At 47.5% G+C, this 18074-nt stretch overlaps 1 protein-coding gene across 2 annotated transcripts in view; it reads left to right on the top strand.

Moving 5' to 3' along the window:
* Positions 1-500: 500 nt before the first annotated feature.
* CTPS1 (CTP synthase 1) overlaps positions 501-18074 on the top strand; it is a 31041-nt gene continuing 13467 nt past the window's right edge. Inside the window, exons 1-8 of one of the 2 annotated variants that reach the window (XM_049617406.1) lie at positions 501-643; positions 4784-4962; positions 5833-6003; positions 8505-8605; positions 9363-9479; positions 10603-10686; positions 11850-11930; positions 16354-16505. In XM_049617406.1, coding sequence (XP_049473363.1) covers positions 4797-4962; positions 5833-6003; positions 8505-8605; positions 9363-9479; positions 10603-10686; positions 11850-11930; positions 16354-16505 — 872 coding nt within the window. In that variant the 5' untranslated portion in view covers positions 501-643; positions 4784-4796. Of the gene's footprint in view, positions 766-4783; positions 4963-5832; positions 6004-8504; positions 8606-9362; positions 9480-10602; positions 10687-11849; positions 11931-16353; positions 16506-18074 lie in introns of both variants that reach the window. The other variant, XM_049617408.1, reaches the window with a different exon arrangement.

Here is an 18074-nt window from a genome sequence, read left to right as displayed (position 1 = left end):
GAGGAAGGAGCTGGAGCTGAGGCGCCCTTCTAGGCTTTCTCATTTAGAGGCCAGCAGGGGGTGACACTGCCGCTGTCCCTCGGTCCAGAGGGCGTGGCGGGAGAGATGGGCTGGGGTCGCCCCACCAGCTGGCGTGAACGTGGTGCTCACGGCGCCAGAAGGTTCGGAGACACGGCGTGATGGATCTGGCCTCCTCTCGAAGGCTGCTGGGGCCAGAGGACGGATTTGCCAGGTTTGAGTCCAAACACGACCTCCTCCGCAAGAGAGGAAGCCTGGATCACCGACTGCGAACAAAAGACGCAAGGCAGAAAAGCCACAACCTGCCGGGTCTCCAACGCCTGCGTCTTCCGGGCGTCAGCAGCCCGGGTACAAGCCCGCAGACCAGCCCCAGCCGAGGAGAAAGCGCCTCTCCCCCGCGCCTGCGCACTCGGGGCCCTGCGCCCCGCTCACCCAGACCCCGCCCCTGGGAGGGCCCTCGCGCCCGCCCCGCCCCCCGCCTCTGCGTGCGCACCGCCTGGAGCCCGCCTCCGTGAAAGACTGCCGGGCGCATGCGGCGGGGCTTGTTCACTGGCGGCCTGGGGCCCAGCGCGCGCGTCGCACACCTACATCCTTAGCCGACGGCAGGCCTGGAAGCCGGCCTCAGGTAGGCTGACTCCAGGGATCCTGGGGGAACTGTTCTGCCTTGCAGGAATCGGCGGCGCTAGCTGAACCCGGCGCGGGACAGCCACACCGCCGGCTGATAGACACCGCTCCCACCAATCAAGGGTGACGTGGCTCGCCGGCCTGACCAATGGGCTGCGTGCCTAACGGGAGTGGGGCGGGCGGGCGGCCAGGCCGGCTAGGAGCCGGCTCCCGCGCGCGGGGCCGCGTGGCCGGGCGCCGCTGGGAAGCCGGGCCGCAAGGGGCGTGGGGCGGCGGGAAAGGCCGCGGGGCCGGGGTCGCGGGGGCCGGCAGTACGCGCTGCAGCGCGACCTGGCTCGGCTGAGCAGGGGGCCGGGGATGACGCGTGGGACCGGGAGGGCAGTAGAGGCGCCGGAGCCCCTCTGCTCAGCCCTCCGGGAGAAGCTCCGGCGGCTGCCCCTCCTTGGGGACTGCCCGGGCCCTGGCCCCTCCGACCCTGGGGCACGGCCGCAGCCTGGCTGGGAGGCGGTTCAAGGTCTGAGACGCGCTGCCGCGTGGGGGATGGGTTCGGCGGCCTGGCCGCGGCCCCTCCGGCGCGCCCCGGCTCCAGTGGGCGGAAGGGGCCTTGCAGCTCGTCCGGGCTCGGGGTGCGGCCCCTTCGGCCCCACAGCCGGCGCGCTCTCCTCCTGGCCGCTCGTAGTGAGCATGCCGCGTTTTAAAGAAGTTCACTACGTTTGCGTGGCACACGTAGGTCCACACTCATAATTTCCAATCCGCAGCAATCCTGGTGACAGGCGATGCGGGAATCACCCATTTTTCCGATTTAAGGACCCGGGCTTCGGACACCTTGAGTGACTTGACAGGTCTCAGTACACAAGTGGTAGGGCTGGAGGTGGATCTCAAAACATTTTTATCGACAAAAAAGCTCCCCCCCCCCACCCTTGCCATTTTTATTGAATTCCTCTGATGCAGTTTTTTTTAAAGATTATTTTTAGGTAATCTCTACACCCATCGTGGGGCTCGAACTCCCACCCCCGAGATCAAGAGTTGCATGCTCTACCGGCTGAACCAGCCAGGCACCCCTGATACCTCTTAATATATGTTACTTCTGTGCTTGAAAACTTTCCCATGTGTCCATCCTCTTCAGAATAAAGTGCAGATTGGACATTAAGGTTTCCACATGATTTGGACCCTTGCCTACATTTCCAGCTTATTTCCCACTGTCTTCCCACAGGCACCCTCCACCCCCCACCCCCTCTTCTTGGCCCTGCATCTGTTTTCTGTAGATGGCCTTCACCTTCCTGTTCACTCTGTTGCCTTCTCCATGCTTTATTTCTTGCTGTCAGTCCTTGAAGACCTGTTGCAGGTCTCAGGTCTACTAAGCAGGAGCAACTTGGATCCTCTCCCAGCCTTAATTTCTCTCACGTTCCTCTGCTAGGACATGATCTATACCCTGGTCTTGCCACTGAAAGCTTTCTGCTTTCTGTTCTCCATGTGTGCCTTTCGTATGTTGTCCCTGTTTCCCACCATCAGTGGATTACTCATTTCTTTGTAAATGTTTTGTCTCTAACCGGACTGCCAGCAACTTGTGATATGAGCCCAGATCTGGTGAAGTTTTCTGGTCCCCGCTCTTCCCATAAGCAGCCTGAGGTGATCTCTGAAAATGGTTTGCTATTCACTTGACCCAGAAGACCCTACGAAATCATGCAAGTCAAGAGGTTTCAAATCTTTGTGTTCACTTTAAGAACACACATGAAACTTCCCAGGCCATCAAGGGTATGCATATCCAAAAAGCCACCAAGTATCTGAAAGATGTCACTTTGTAGACACAGCGTGTGCTATTCCGTGTCACTGGAGTGGTGGAGTTGGTAGGTGTGGGTGTGCCCAGGCCAAACCGTGGGGCTGGACACGGGGTTGGTGGCCCAAAAAGAGGGCTGAATTTTTACTGCACATGCTTAAACATGCAGAGAAGAATGCTGAACTTAAGGGTTTAGATGTAGATTCTCTGGTTATTGGGCACATCCAGGTGAACAAAAGCCCCCAAGCTGCGGCGCAGAACTTACAGGGCCCGTGGTCGGTTCAACCCACACGTGAGCTCTCCTGCCACGCGGAGATGGTCCTTACTGGGAAAGAGCAGCTAGTTCCCAAACCGGGAGAGGAGGTTGCCGAAGAAAAAGAGATCCCGGAAGAAACTGGAGAAACAAAAACCTATGGCCTGGGAATAAATTCTGCATAAAATAAATGCAAATAGAAGTAAAAAAAAAAAAAAACCAAAAACTTTTGTGGTCCCCAAAGTGTCCAGCACGGTAGCACCTACATAGGGGGTCGCTCATCTGTGTGAGTGAGTGGGTCCTGTCAGCCTCTCCTACCTGGTCTGGGAGCCCATTGGGGTCTTTATTGCCAGGCACTGTGGGAGGCTGCAAGAATCTTCCCTCAAGAGAGGTGTTACCCTCTTCAGGTAAAATTGGGGCAAGTCGAATACAAACGGATGAAGAAGGAGTCTTCTGTAAAAGTAACCTGCTCCATAACCCACTCTGAGAAATTTCTAGGAACATCTAAAATTTACTCTGAGAATTTAGTTCTATAGTGTCAGGGATATCCCTGGATAGAACACATCTAAAATGTAGCCAAGTCTGATAATTCGTGTGTCAGTAAGGATATGTTTCACTGTGAGGTGACAGAGTAGTGTCCCCCCCCCCCCCAAATATTAGGGACTTGGGGTCAAACAAGTTTTGGGGAAACTACACTGTATGCCCGTTTGGGGAGATCACAGAGCATATTAACTTATTAAAGGCTACTGGAGATCTGGCATTAAACCAATTGACTGTTTAACAACATTTCTGATTTTTATGTCCATAAAATGCTTTATGGGAACCCCACATACATTTTGCAGAAACCAAGGAGCATGCTTTTGGAAATGGTATAACAATGGCAAGAGCAAGTCACGGTCTGGTTGTCTTCCTTGCTATCCAAGGGGGGAGTCATTCTGAACATTCTTACTTTGCCAAGTGTATTCATTTCTGCCTTGGGGAGTGGGGCGGGGGAATGCTTCAGGCAGAACTCCCTGGTTTCCTTGTTCCTTTCTTAGCTTATTTTTATTATAAACTGGCTTCACATGAAGTGTTCCCAGAGGAGGAAAATGTCCTGACCATGCCAAAGCAAGCATTCTCTTCTACTTGGTGATTGTGTTTTGATCACATTTGGGTTTACTGACTAAATGATGTTTCTGAGCCTCTGAAGCTAGGGCCAGTGATGAATTCTCCCTGGCCAGCCTGTTGCTGTCACCTCGCCTCTTGCCTCTGCGGTTTCTTCCATCCACCCACCCTTTTTATCTGTCACCACATCTGCTGCTTCCATTCCCGGCCACAGCTGTACAGCTTTTTGGATTTAATGGGATCTGTCCTCTCTTTGAGTCCTCTGCCCATTATGTGTTTCAGGCTGGTTTGTTATCTGATGTTCCTTTCCTCCAGTATATATGGTTTCTCTTCATTTTATAGCTCGGAGAGAGTTTTGAGTTAAACAGCCGTACAACTGGGAAGGAGTAAGTTATTAACTACAGGAGCAAACTACCTTTAACTAAAGGATTTTTAGGCTTAATTGCAACTCCTTTTAAATGTTGAAGTTCTTTTATTCTGTCTTCTGTAACCTAGTGAAGCTCTCTTTTCTTGGGGATACATTGTAGGTTAGTCAAAGACATTCTCTTTTGTGGGGCAATCAGGCAATCCAGGGCTCATCCAAGATTGAGACGTTGTTTCTCCCATGCAGGGAAAATAATGAGGCACCTGCTTTTGAACCCCGGGGTCTGCTGGCTATGTCAGCCAATGTTTGGGGCATAGCGTTCTGTCAGATTATTAAATTTATTTTTTTATTAGGTCGTCTCTCAAGGTTGTTGGTTGTCAGAGCTTTAAACAAAAGCTACATTATGTGACTAGTCATTGTTTTTCAACTCCTGTTTGACTAAAGCCATTCAGTGATCCTAAGAAATGTTTGTTAGGAGCTCACATCACATAACAACCTTCTAAAGTCGTGCGATGGAGAGGGAAACTGAGGCTCCCCAGGGGGGGTTCATAGCTAGGAAGCAGTACAGCTAGCCTTTGAACCCAGATACGTTTGCTTTGTGGAAATATATTTTATCTGTAATTTTTCCTTCTTCCATTCCCAGGTCAAAAAGTAAAATGAAGTACATTCTAGTTACTGGTGGTGTTATATCAGGAATTGGAAAAGGAATCATCGCCAGCAGCGTAGGCACGATACTGAAATCATGCGGTTTACATGTAACTTCAATTAAAATTGACCCATACATTAACATTGATGCGGGAACATTCTCTCCTTATGAGCATGGTAAGCACGATGCATTTCTTTCTTTTGTTAAAATAATAATTATGGAGTATGTGGAAGAATGTACATCAGCCCTTGGAAATTGTGTGTATTTTGTATTACGTGACTTGCATTTCCTGCCTTCCAAAAAGGTCCTTAGCATTAGCAGAATCTGTTTTTCTCACCTAGACAGAGAGGAAGCAGAAATCTAAATAGGCAACATAGTGATTAGAGTCTAGAGATTTCTATAATAGAAACCCCTCTCTGAGGGGGAAAAAATAAGACATTTTTCCCTTTCCAGTTTTTATGCTGGTCTCCTATTGTGATGGTAGGAATGAACCATTCTGGGCAAGACTTCTAGAATGACGTCTCAAGGAATGAATGTCAAACAAAGGAATGGGAGAAACTTGGAGTTTCACAACTTTGGGACTAAAGTGTAGCCCAGAAGCTGGTTTTTGTAATCAGCAGGACCTTAGTATCCAGTGTGAGCTTTGAAGGAAATCATGCTTTTATCACGTTTGAAACCTTTTGCTGCACAAGTAGGCATTGTTGAAAGTTCTTTCTCTTTAGGCAGCAGATACCACACTCCTGTAAAGTTCCCTGTCTCCACCGCCCTTGAGGCTATGATTTCCTTCCGTTCAATGCTATTTTATAACTTCCTGATTCAGACCGAGCTTGTTGATAGGCTGGAAGTAAGCTATTGCCTTCTGGAGAATGGTTGGTGATATTTTTCTTTCTTTTGTGTCATATTTAGTTTTCTAGAAATAAATTTCTCTGCTTCATGTCCAGGTAATGCAGACTTTGTTCTATTTGAGTGTTTATATTTTGAGCCTCACATTTGCCATGACATGGGTGTTTCTCACTTACCCTGACCGTTTTCACTATTCACCGCAGGCGAGGTTTTTGTGCTGGATGATGGTGGTGAAGTAGACCTTGATCTAGGGAACTATGAGCGGTTCCTAGACATCCGCCTCACCAAGGACAATAATCTGACCACTGGAAAGATCTACCAGTACGTCATTAACAAGGAACGCAAAGGAGATTACTTGGGGAAAACCGTTCAAGGTAAAACTGGATTTGCCCTCAAGGTGTGAAAACCTTAAGCAGTTTGCTTTTCTTTTGTGAACAAAAATTTACTTTTCATGCAATTTCAGCCTGAAAGCGTCCAGGTATTGTTACTGAACCATGCCTTCCGTTGAAAATTTAGAGTTGTATGGCTGTTTACCCAAAAAGTAATTTGAAGGAGCCCCTGCTGCTGTATGAATGCCACTGAAGCTATCAGTCTGGCATGATTTGAGCCCAGAGAGCTGTTGTTTTTACAACAGTGATGGGTGTGAAGTGACGAAGGCAGCTAGATCAGGGCAGTCAGCCAGGCCGTGTATATATGTTGTGCATGTGGGACCCACTTGTAAACAGTGGTAGGACAAGAACGTGCGTTGTGTACGTTGGTCTGCAGGCTGGTCATCGGTGTGCGTGGGCCTGTGGGAGTCTGAGAAGTGGCTCTCTGGGTCTCCTGCCCTTTTACCAGCCAGCCTCACTTATGTTCGCCTGCTGCCCTGGGGTTTTGCACAGCGTTCATTTGAGAAAATTGCCACTCTTAAAAGGTGGGGTTGGAAAACCACTGGTATAGTGTGATGGCTTAAGTCCAAATTTGGGGGGGTGGGAGAGGTTTGCTGAAAAGTGGCTTTTCTCTGAGTTATGAGAGTGAATCTGCCCTTGGCTTTAGACTTTGTTAAATTGAAAGCCACTTAGCCCCGGCTTAGCCCATGTTTAGATCTTAGCCCTGCCACTTACCAGCTTTGTGAACACAGGCAGATTACTTAACCTCTTTGAGATCTGGCTCTCTTTTCTGCCAAATGGAGTTACTAACTACCTGGCTCTGCTGATTGCGTGGAGGGCGAAAAGAGCTGCGTGACACCGTTTCCCTGAGTTCCTGACACGTAGAAAGGGGATCAGTTAGGAATTAAGATGATCTCGATCATACGGTTTGTTGTTCTAGGCCTCCAGCGAATTCATTCTTGTGTGCATTCATTCGTCACATGTTTCTTGAATGCTCACTGCGGACATACCCTGTCTGGCGCTGGGGCTATGGATGAAGGAGACCAGCGAGGCTACCGCCCCCATGGGGGCTTCCGCGTGGGAGACACAAAAACAAACAGATGAAACAAGATGTCTGATAAGAGCTGTGAAGGAAATAGGAGAGAGAATGCGTGGGGACGGCCAGTTTGGACAGGTGGTTAGGGAGACTCCACGAGGGGGCATTCTGGAGGAGAGAGGCCAGCCAGGGGACAAGCGGAGGAGGGGCCTGAGGCCTGAGGCTACAGTCAGGCCAGGGGACCAGGGGGATGGGTGTGGGGAGTGGGGGCGGTGAGGTGGGCTGCAGCCAGGTTATGTAGGGCCTTTTGGGCCTTGGCCTGGAGTTTGGATTTTACTCAGAGCGGTGGGAAGCCATTGAAGAGTTTAAAACATGGGATGGGGGGAAACTGCATATTTAAAAGATCCCTTTGGCTGCTGTGTGTGCAGTAGATAATGAATATCCTTGTGCCTGAGGCACTGCTGCTTAAATACAGAGCAAGTTAAACAGTAATCCCTGCCCCTTAGGAACCTGCCTTCTGGCCCGACAGCTAGGGTTTTAAAAAGTGTTCAGCGCTGGCTGACTTTGCTGAGCACTGGCATGCTAGGCGCTCTGCTTAGCATTTTACCAGTGGTGGCTCATGAAATTTGCACAACTTTATGAGGTGGAAGCTGTTATCTCCACTTAGCGGATAGGGAAATCGAGCTTAAGAATAGTTAAGCGGTGTCCCAAGGATCCATACCTAATGAGAGGTGGAACTGAGGTTCGAATCTGACATTCTGGCCCCAGATGCTGTGCTCCTGACCACCCCGCTGTCCTGTACTCTCTCTTATCTGTGGATTGTGTATCCTCTGATAAACTGGAACATAATGGAACAGGGGCCTGGAAGGCACCCAGGTGTGAAGTGCCAGCCTTCAGCAGTAGTGGTGTGGCGGCCACAGGGTCTGTTGAATGGTGGTGCAGCCCTGGTGCCCTCTGCAGAGGGGCCAGGGCTCTGATGCGGGTTCAGGATATACTCTTGGCCTTACCCTCTTGTGCTTCTAGCCACGACTTGGAAACCTGGAAAGGAGGCCACAGACAGTGGGAGCTCAAAGATTTCTTTAATTTTTTTTTTTTTTTAATGTTTATTTATTTCTGAGACAGAGAGAGATAGAGCATGAATGGGGGAGGGGCAGAGAGAGAGGGAGACACAGAATCCGAAGCAGGCTCCAGGCTCTGAGCTGTCAACACAGAGTCCGATGCGGGGCTCGAACTCACAAACCGCGAGATCATGACCTGAGCTGAAGTCGGATGCCCAACCGACTGAGCCACCCAGGCGCCCTGGAGCTCAAAGATTTCTTAACGCCATGTAAGAGTGGTCTCAAAAATATGTTTATGACCCCTTCACCGCTCCAGGCAAAGATTGCAGCCGTTTGTTGTCATAGTAAGTGTATCTCCCTCCACCAGTGTTGATAGGAAAGTGTATGTTACGTGCCTCTTTCCTCTTTTCCAGTTGTCCCTCACATCACAGATGCAATCCAAGAGTGGGTCATGAGACAGGCATTAATACCCGTGGATGAAGACGGCCTAGAGCCTCAAGTGTGTGTTATTGAGGTTTGTAGGAGTCTTTTCTAACCAAGTGTACACACACATTCACCTCCTTAGTCAGCCATCAGCACCTGGTAAGACAGTGGTCTGTGAGGCCCTTGACCCTAACCACAGTGGGACAGGTAAGGGCACAGTGACAATCCTGGGATGGGGCCAGGCCGTTGAAAGGGAGTAGGTGCAAGCCATCAGAGGTTCAGAGTGAGCCTCTTCATTCACTTATCATGACTGTACCAGTAAGAGCCGCAGGACACATTTTCCTCTCTCTCTTGAGAAAGTCAGCTGACCTTCATCTCTCCTCTGGTGGGAATCCTCTCATCTCTGAATGAGCCCCGTTGCTTTCAGTTTCTTTACTCCTGCTCTGCTGGTCCTAGCCGTTGGATGTAAAATAGAGGACTCAGAAATTCCATCAGCCTATTACTCATACTTTGTCACACAACAGTTATTTATGGCTAAGTAGATAAGATTTAGGTTTCTTGGCTTCGTGACTGGTATGAATAAAGTTTCTAGTATATCTTTCACCTGGCTTTTTCTTGGCCAGATCTGCCAGATCCATAACTTTGGGGAATGGAGAGCCTGTCCAGAAAAGTAACTGTTCAGGGTAAAGAAATGTCAGTTACTGCTAAGTGACATGAACTGCGCTCAGAGAGTCCACATTATGCTGTTACTGATTGCTGAGCTGAGATAATGGGGCGCAGTTGTCCGAAAACTGACCCATGAAAGGAAGGGTTAGTGCTTGATCTCTAACAGAACTTTGTTCTTGTAGCTCGGTGGAACGGTGGGAGATATAGAAAGCATGCCCTTTATTGAGGCCTTCCGTCAGTTCCAGTTCAAGGTCAAAAGAGAGAACTTTTGTAATATTCACGTCAGTCTAGTCCCTCAGGTAAGGCATTCGAATTTTACTCTGTGGAGGTGGGAAGGAGAGAGAAGAGGGTCCTTTTCCTTCCTTGTCTATTTTAGGTGCGTGAGATGCAGGGAAGAAAGACCGTCTTTGTGAATTTAAAATTACTGTAATCAGACTTTTGGAAAAGCTCAGATGGAAAACATTTGGAAAATTAGCCAGGGAAGTTGCGGTTGAAGGTGGCGGATTGAAAATGTCCCATTTGGGGGCCCTGGGGGGCTCAGTCAGTTATACGCATCTGACTTCTGCTCAGGTCATGAGCTTGTGGTTTGTGGATTCGAGCCCCGTGTCAGACTTTGCGCTGACAGTGCGGAGCCTGCTTGGGATTCTCTCTGCCCCTCCCCCACTCACACTTACTCTCAAACTAAATAAACTTAAAAAAAAAAAAGTCCCACTTGTCTCTACTATACGGTGAAACCCCACTACAGCTAGAGCAAAGGGAATTTTTTTTTTTTAATGTTTGTATATTTTGAGAGAGAGAGTGCGTACATGCGTGCACTTGAGCAGGGGAGAAGCAAAGAGAGAGAGAGAGAGAGAGAGAGAGAGAGAGGATTCCAAGCAGGCTCCACGCTGCCAGGGCAGAGCCCAGTGTGGGGCTCAATCTCATGCACCGGGAGATCATGACCTGAGCTGAAATCAAGAATCAGATGCTTAACTGACTGAGCCACCCAGGCACTCCCAAGTGGGCAGTATTTAAATACTCAAACACATGTTAACACTGGAGAGGTATCATGAGATGGGCTGCAGGCACGGGACAGGTGCGTGTGTAATAGAGGGAGAGGGTTCCTCCTCTAACATGGAAATCAATAGAAAATGCTTCAAACTACATGTCTGGACGTAGCGGGAAGCATACCAGAAGGATCATTTAAGAGTGGAAGATTGGCTACCCCTGGGGTTCGAGGAAGGGGAGGGGTTCACTGTCCTGTTGTTCAGAACAGACCTTGTAGAACCATTTGACTCTAAAATCTATGCACGAGTACCTTTGACAAAAATAAAAACTAAATTAGATAAATGATCAATAAAGGAAGTTCAGAGAAAAGTCATACTTAAACAAATTTTTTATCATAGAGAAATTAACTTTTTTTTTTTCCCTTTTGTAAAATAGCCAAGTTCAACAGGGGAGCAGAAAACTAAACCCACCCAGAATAGTGTTCGGGAACTTAGAGGGCTCGGGCTTTCTCCAGATCTGGTAAGATTTTATGATTCCCTGGTTTCAAGCTTGATCTTGTATGCTTAATTAAAATCTCTCTCTCATGGGAAAAATAAGATAAAAACTGAGAGGGAGGCAGACCATGAGAGACTCTTGAATCCAGAGAACAAACTGAGGGCTGCTGGAGGGGAGGTGGGTGCGGGAGGGCCTAAATGGGTGATAGGCATTAAGGAGGGCCCTTGTTGGGCTAACCACAGGGTGTTACAAGTAAGTGATGAATCACTGGGCTCTTCTCTCTCCTGAAACCAGTACGACACTATGCGTTAACTAATTTGGATTTAAGTAAATTAAAAAAAATTTTTTTTAATGCAAAAAAAAAAATCTTCCATGTACCGTATGACTTCACTTATATGGAATTAAAAAACAAAACAAACAAAAAGAGACCCGTACATCTAGAGAACAAACTGGTGGTTGCCAGAGGGAGGGGCGGTGGGGGGATGGGCAGGATGGGAGACACAGGCTGCCAGTTATGGAATGAATAAGTCAAGGGGATGAAAGGCACAGCGGAGGGAATATGGTCAGTGGTGGTGTAATGGCGTCCTGTGGTGGTGACACAGGTAGCTGTACTTGTGAGCAGAGCGAAGGGTATAGAGTTGAATCATTAGGTTGTTTTTCTGGAGCCACTGCAACATTGTGTATCAACTATACTTCAGTTTAAAAAAAAACAAACAAAATTTCTGCTTCACAGCAGGTAAGACGTCTGTTTTCTTGGCATGCTTTTCGTTGGTGGTGGAGAAACAGGGTTAGTGCTTTGAAGTGGGGTTGCCTTTTACAAAGATTTCCTCATGGGCATGCATGAGGTCATGCTTTGTGTCTCCTCTCTGTCTGTCATTTGTTGTCCCTTCCTCCCCCTGCCCAAGACATTAACTGAGGAAAAAACCCCAGTTGGTTCCTGTAGCTCATTATCTGTGTGTTCATCTGTACCATCCCCCCCCCCCCCCCCTTAATGTTTCTCCGGAGCGGGATTTAGGCATTTCAGCTTTGAAAACAGGTCATATTTTCATAGTTGGTGTGCATTGTGCCGGAGTTAACATTTTCATCCAGCTTAAGAAGCGGGTGTCTGTTTTAATTTCAGTCAGGAGAAAAACCCAACTTTGTGATCCCTTCCTTCTGTCCAAACGGCTTACTTTCTTTCCTGCTAGGTTGTGTGCAGGTGCTCAAATCCTCTGGACACATCGGTGAAGGAGAAAATATCCATGTTCTGCCACGTCGAACCTGAACAAGTAAGTAGGAATTTCATATTCACGTAAATCGTGTTGGATTTCTAGTTACCCGGAAGTCTCTTCACCGCTTTCCTGAGGCTTGTTGTCCTTTTCCAATTTGAGACATTGGACTGTTCTCCAGAACTGATTCCTGTTGGCTCTGTGATTCTCCAGTACCTTACCTCTTTGGCTTTCTGAACATCCTTGCCCCCTCCTGCCACTTCTCCCCAACTCCTTGTACTCTGCTCCAGCCATGCTGAATGGGTCGCCCTCCCCGTCGGCCTGGCTTTGTCCTATTCATTTTCATCCCTTGGGGTCCAGCCAGGACACAGTATTGTCTGACAGCCTTTACCTGTCAAACCACATCACCTCCAAACCTCATGGTTGGTCTTTCTTGGGTGACCTGTGTGTATTATTACAGGTGCTGGTTGTGAACCTGTCCTACTGCCCCTCTGTGAGTGTGTGTGTGTGTGTGTGTGTGTGTGTCCGTGTGTCCACGTGTCCATCTGTGTTTGCCTCCACTCATAGACTTTGAGTTTCTTGAAGGCAAGGACCACCTCATTCAACTTTATACTCCTAGTGCCTGGTGTCTGAGGTGGTAAAGGCTCCAAACCTATTTTATTTTATCTTATTTTATTTTTTTAAGTTTGTTTGTTTGTTTATTTTGAGAGACACAGACAGTGTGAGTAGGGGAGGGGCAGAGAGAGAGGGAAAATCCCAAGCAGGCTCTGCACCATCAGCGTAGAGCCCGTTGCGGGGCTCGAGCTCATGAAACTGAGATCACGACCTGAGCCAAAACCAAGAGTCAGACACTTAACCGACTGAGCCACCCAGGTGCCCCTAAACCTATTTTAGACTTTTTCATGACCTGTGCTAATGGAGGGTGCCCACCGAACAGGAAATTCACATTTGGGGTATGGTGGGGACGTCCTGGTGGTGGTAAGTTGAGACTGTGGCTCTGGTCAGGTTTGGCTGAAGGAGGGGAGAAGGGACGTTGAGGTCGAGGAATCTGTGACTAGATTGTGGGTGGTTTGTTTTGCTGGTGGGTTACTGGGGATCAGGAGGTTTGGCTGAAGGAGGGGAGCCTGGCTGGCCTGGAGAGGAGAGAATCAGCGGCAGAGTTGTATTTCATCCATCCATTTACAGGACAGCGAGGAGGATGGAAGTGAGGGTAAGAAAGTCTGGCCTGGCATTGAAGTGAGCAGAGCAGGACAGCCTCTGACCTCCCCATCTCGGGGGGTGCTCAGGCGTCAGGGTGTGAGCAAGGCCTGGGGCCTGAGATCAGTGTTCCTAGTGTGCTTCCTGATCTGGGAGCTCTGTCTCAGGGATTCGGCTTCATGCTAAAGACCACATCTTCCTCGACTTAACAAAGAGCTAAATCCTGGTAAACCTGTTGTAAGTTGAAAACATCGTTAAGTCGAAAATGCAATTAGTACACCTAACCTACTTTAAGTGTGCTCAGAAAACTTACATTAGCCTGTGGGTGGGCAGAATCCTCTCACACAAAGACGATTTTACAATAAAGTGTTGAATGTCTTGTGTAGTTTACTGAACACTGTACTGAGAGTAGAAAACAGAGTGGTTGTATGGGCACAGGATGGCTGTAAGCATATCGGTTTTTCACACTGGTGATCGTGGGGCTGACTGGGGACCGTGGCTCACTGCCACTGCTGGGCACTACGAGAGCGGGGGTACCATGAGAGAGGATACGGCCTGTTGCTAGCCTGGGAAAAGATCAAAATGCAGAGTACCCTTTCTGCCAGCTGTGTGTGTTTTTCACACCATCCCAAAGCAAAATACAGTAAGTTGAACCATTGTAAATTGGGGACTATATGTGGCGCACCAGAATAATTTCATTGTTACGAGCAACCTTTTTATCATGCACTTCAATTATTTGAGATATTTCTATCCTAGCAAGTGAGGGTAATTCAATTCCGTGGTAGACTAGGTTATTGAAATTATTCACTGTTAAAAATGTGACAGGTGTTTCTAGATTTAAATTTGAATTTCAAACCTTTTGCCTGTTTTTTAATTGAGTTGCTTATCTTCTAGGAGTTCTCTGCATATTCTGAATAAAAGTCTTTTATTAGATACATGGTTTGCACATTTTCCTCCAAGGCTCTTATTTTTTTAATGGTGTCTTTTGGAACACAAAAGCTTTTACATGATGATGAACTCCAGTTTATCCATTTTTTTTCTTTATAGATTGTGCTTTTGGTATCCTATCCAAGAGCTCCATTTAAAAAATGCCACAAAGATTTCCTTCTGTTTCATTCCAAAACTTTTATAATTTTAGGTCTTTTGTTTAGGCCTAGGATCCACTGTGAGTTAACTTTTATGTATAGCAACTTTCCAGTAAAAGTTGAAATTCATCTTTTTGCCTGTGGATAGTCAGTTCTAGGTCCATTTGTTGGAAGGACTGTCCTTCAATAATAATCTATAATTTCTTCATAAAGGTGCTTTTTAAAGATTCAACTATCTTTGTGAAGTTTTTTTCTAGATTTAATTATAGGTGTTCATAATTTTTGTAACTACATGAATGGCATGTTTTTAAACTTAAATTTCCTGATTAGATATGACCCATGTATAGCAATCTTGCAGACTTCTGTCCATGGATCTTAAGCCTAGCAGCCTTACTGAAATTCTGTTAGTTTTGATTGTTTACCAGTAAATGCTCATGGTTTTTATGGATAAGCAGTAATAGTGTATGAAATTCTTGGCACTTTCTTATTTTCCAGCACATATATATTTTTTTTTCTTAAAAAATTTTTTTTAAATGTTTGTTTATTTTTGGGAGAGAGAGAGATAAGAGTGTGAGTGGGGGAGGGGCAGAGAGAGAAGGCATAGAATTTGAAGCAAGCTCCAGGCTCTGAGCTGTCAGCACAGAGCCTGCCGCGGGGCTCGAACTCATGGACCATGAGATCATGACCTGACCGAAGTTGAATGCTTAACCTACTGAGCCACCCAGGCGCCCCTTTAAAATTGTTTTTTTTTTTTTTTTTAATGTTTATTTATTTTTGAGAGAGAGACGGAGTGGGAGCGGGAGCGGGAGAGGAACAGAGAGAGGGAGACACAGAATTCAAAGCAGGCTCCAGGCTCTGAGCTGTCAACACAGAGCCCAACATGGGGCCTGAAGTCATGAACCATGAGATCATGACCTGAGCCCGAGTCGGATACTTAGCCGACGGAGCCACCCAGGTGCCACTGCTTTTTTTCTTACTTAATTGTAATGGCTAATATTTCTAGTACATTATTGAATAGAAGTAGTCATAGTGACCACTTTTGCCTTCTTTCAGACTTTAAATATTAAGCGTTAATATTAAATATTGAACAAAATGATGTTTGCTGTGGTTTTTTTTAAACATTTTTCACATTTTCCCTTTTACTCATACACCAAGAATTTTAATCATGGATTGGTTTTGAATTTTTATTAACTCTGCATCCACTAAGGCAAATTTTGTTTTCCTTCTTTAATCTGTTCGTGTAGTAAATCCCACTGTTAAATATCCTAATGCAGCTGTTCTCAAACTCAGCCCGGAAAAGTGCTATGCCTGCTTCCCAGCCCCAGAGATTCTAGTTTAAGTGATGTGTGGTGCAGTATGGGCTTGTGGATTTTTAAAAGGTCTCCCAAGTGATTTCAGTGTATAGCCAAGTTTGACAGCCATTGTTCTTGGGACAAATCCTACTTGAACATGAGTGTTTTTAAAACTACATTTATGTTTGGTTTGTGATTTTTTAAAAAAAATTTTTAATGTTTATTTATCATTGAAAGACAGAGACAGAGCATGAGCGGGGGAAGAACAGAGAGAGAGGGAGACACAATTTGAAGCAGGCTCCAGGCTCTGAGCTGTTAACACAGAGCCTGACGTGGGGCTCGAATTCACAAACCACGAGATCATGACCTGAGCCGAAGTCAGACGTTTAACCAGCTGAGCCACCCAGGTGCCCTGTGATTTTTTTTTTTTTTTAAAGGATTTTTGCGTCCATGTTCTTAAGAGATTAGCCGCTAATTTTTTATTCTGTTCTTGAGTTGGTTTGGGTAATTTCTACTTTTCCTAGAAAATTGCCCTTTTTGCCATTTTCAGATTTGGAAGTTATTTTCTTTTTTTTTTTTTTTTTTTTTTTTTAATTTTTTTTTTCAACGTTTTTAATTTATTTTTGGGACAGAGAGAGACAGAGCATGAACGGGGGAGGGGCAGAGAGAGAGGGAGACACAGAATCGGAAACAGGCTCCAGGCTCCGAGCCATCAGCCCAGAGCCTGACGCGGGGCTCGAACTCACGGACCGCGAGATCGTGACCTGGCTGAAGTCGGACGCTTAACCGACTGCGCCACCCAGGCGCCCCTGGAAGTTATTTTCTGATGGTGACATAGCCAGTAGGAGGGTGCCCGCCCAGTTAGCTTTTGTTTGTTTTTATTAATAACCTTTGCTCCTTTCTCCGCAGGTGATCTGTGTCCACGATGTCTCATCCATCTACCGAGTCCCCTTGTTATTAGAGGAGCAGGGGGTCGTAGATTATTTTCTCCGGAGACTTGACCTTCCGATCGAGAGGCAACCACGAAAAATGCTGATGAAGTGGAAAGAGATGGCAGACAGGTTTGCGTCGTGATAAGGAGCTGGGAGTTGGAGGTTTTGTTCTCCTTTTCGTGAGGTCTCAGGGAATTCGCTTGTGCTGTCAGCTCGTATTAGAGAAGGTCTTCGTGGTGAGAGGTGTTGAGACAGGTTCAGGGATGAGGAGGTCCTGGTAGAGCTGAGTTCAGGTCACACACCTATCGCCTTAGGTCCCCTCGACTAGAGAATCAGCGCCAACTGATCACACCTGGGCGAGCCGTCACACCTGAGGCCCACACGGATGGCGGACCAAGCCCGCAGCACTCCTGGGGCGCCTCCCGGCACCTGAGCTGCGTGTGGGACTGTGCTGCTCACCGCGCACCAGGAAAGGAGGAGCAGGGGTGCCTAGCCTGGTGTGTGGCTACTGCTGCCAGAGAGTGTCGCTCTGACACTGTTCCTGTTCCTTTTTTTTTTTTAACGTTTATTTTTTATTTTTGAGACAGAGCGAGACAGAGCATGAACGGGGGAGGGGCAGAGAGAGAGGGAGGCACAGAATCAGAAGCAGGCTCCAGGTCTGAGCCGTCAGCCCAGAGCCTGACGCGGGGCTCGAACTCACGGACCGCGAGATCATGACCTGAGCTGAAGTCGGACGCTCAACCGACTGAGCCACCCAGGCGCCCCAGTCCCTGTTCCTTTTTAAGCCCGGCGATGCTTTCACGCCACATCAGAGGTCTTCACGCGGCGCCTCAGAGCCCCGGGTGTGTGCCCTGTCGCAGCTGCCGAATCAGCCCGACGGTGTTAATAAGCGCTCGTCACGTTGCTCTGTGATGCTTACTTTCCTTTTGACACTTTCCCTTTCAGCCTTCGTCCGTCTACACGTGTATCCGTATGTCGCTACAAAGATGGCGCACAGTTCTCTGATATTTTTTCATACAGTATTACCAACTTGTTAAAAAAAATGTTTCTTTTGAGAGAGAGGGAGAGAGGGAATCCCAGGCAGGCTCCGTGCTGAGCACAGAGCCTGGCATGGGGCTTGATCCCACGAAACAGGAGATCATGACCTGCACTGAAAGCAAGAGTCAAACACTTAACCATCTGAGCCACCCAGGCACCCCATAAACTTTTTTGATCTGTTACTAATTACTTTATGATGAAAAAAAATTCTTTTAAATGTTTATTTATTTTTGAGACAGAGAACAGAGCATGAGCGGAGGAGGGGTATAGAGAAGCGGGGGCGGGGTGGGGGGGAGACACAGATGGAGCAGGCTCCAGGCTCTGAGCTGTCAGCACAGAGCCCGACGCGGGGCTCGAACTCAAGGAGCGTGAGATCATGACCTGGCCGAAGTCGGACGCTCAACCGACTGAGCCACCCTGGCGCCCCATGATGAAAATTTTTAATGAGTATAGACTGCTGTGTGAATATTTTTGACTCTTTCCTTCATCACATTAACTCTTATGAATTGTCTGTTCATGTCTGTTAGTTTTTCTTGCTCCTTGGGATTTTAATGTTTCCTGGTTTTGTTTTTTAAGTGTCTATCCTTTCTTTCTTTCTTTCTTTCTTCCTTCCTTCCTTCCTTCCTTCCTTCCCTCCCTCCCTCCCTCCCTCCCTCCCTC

The sequence above is a fragment of the Panthera uncia genome (assembly GCF_023721935.1).
Source record: "Panthera uncia isolate 11264 chromosome C1 unlocalized genomic scaffold, Puncia_PCG_1.0 HiC_scaffold_4, whole genome shotgun sequence".
NCBI lineage: Eukaryota > Metazoa > Chordata > Mammalia > Carnivora > Felidae > Panthera > Panthera uncia.
Note: the sequence above shows the minus strand (reverse complement) of the source record. Positions and strands in the feature narration are given on the sequence as shown.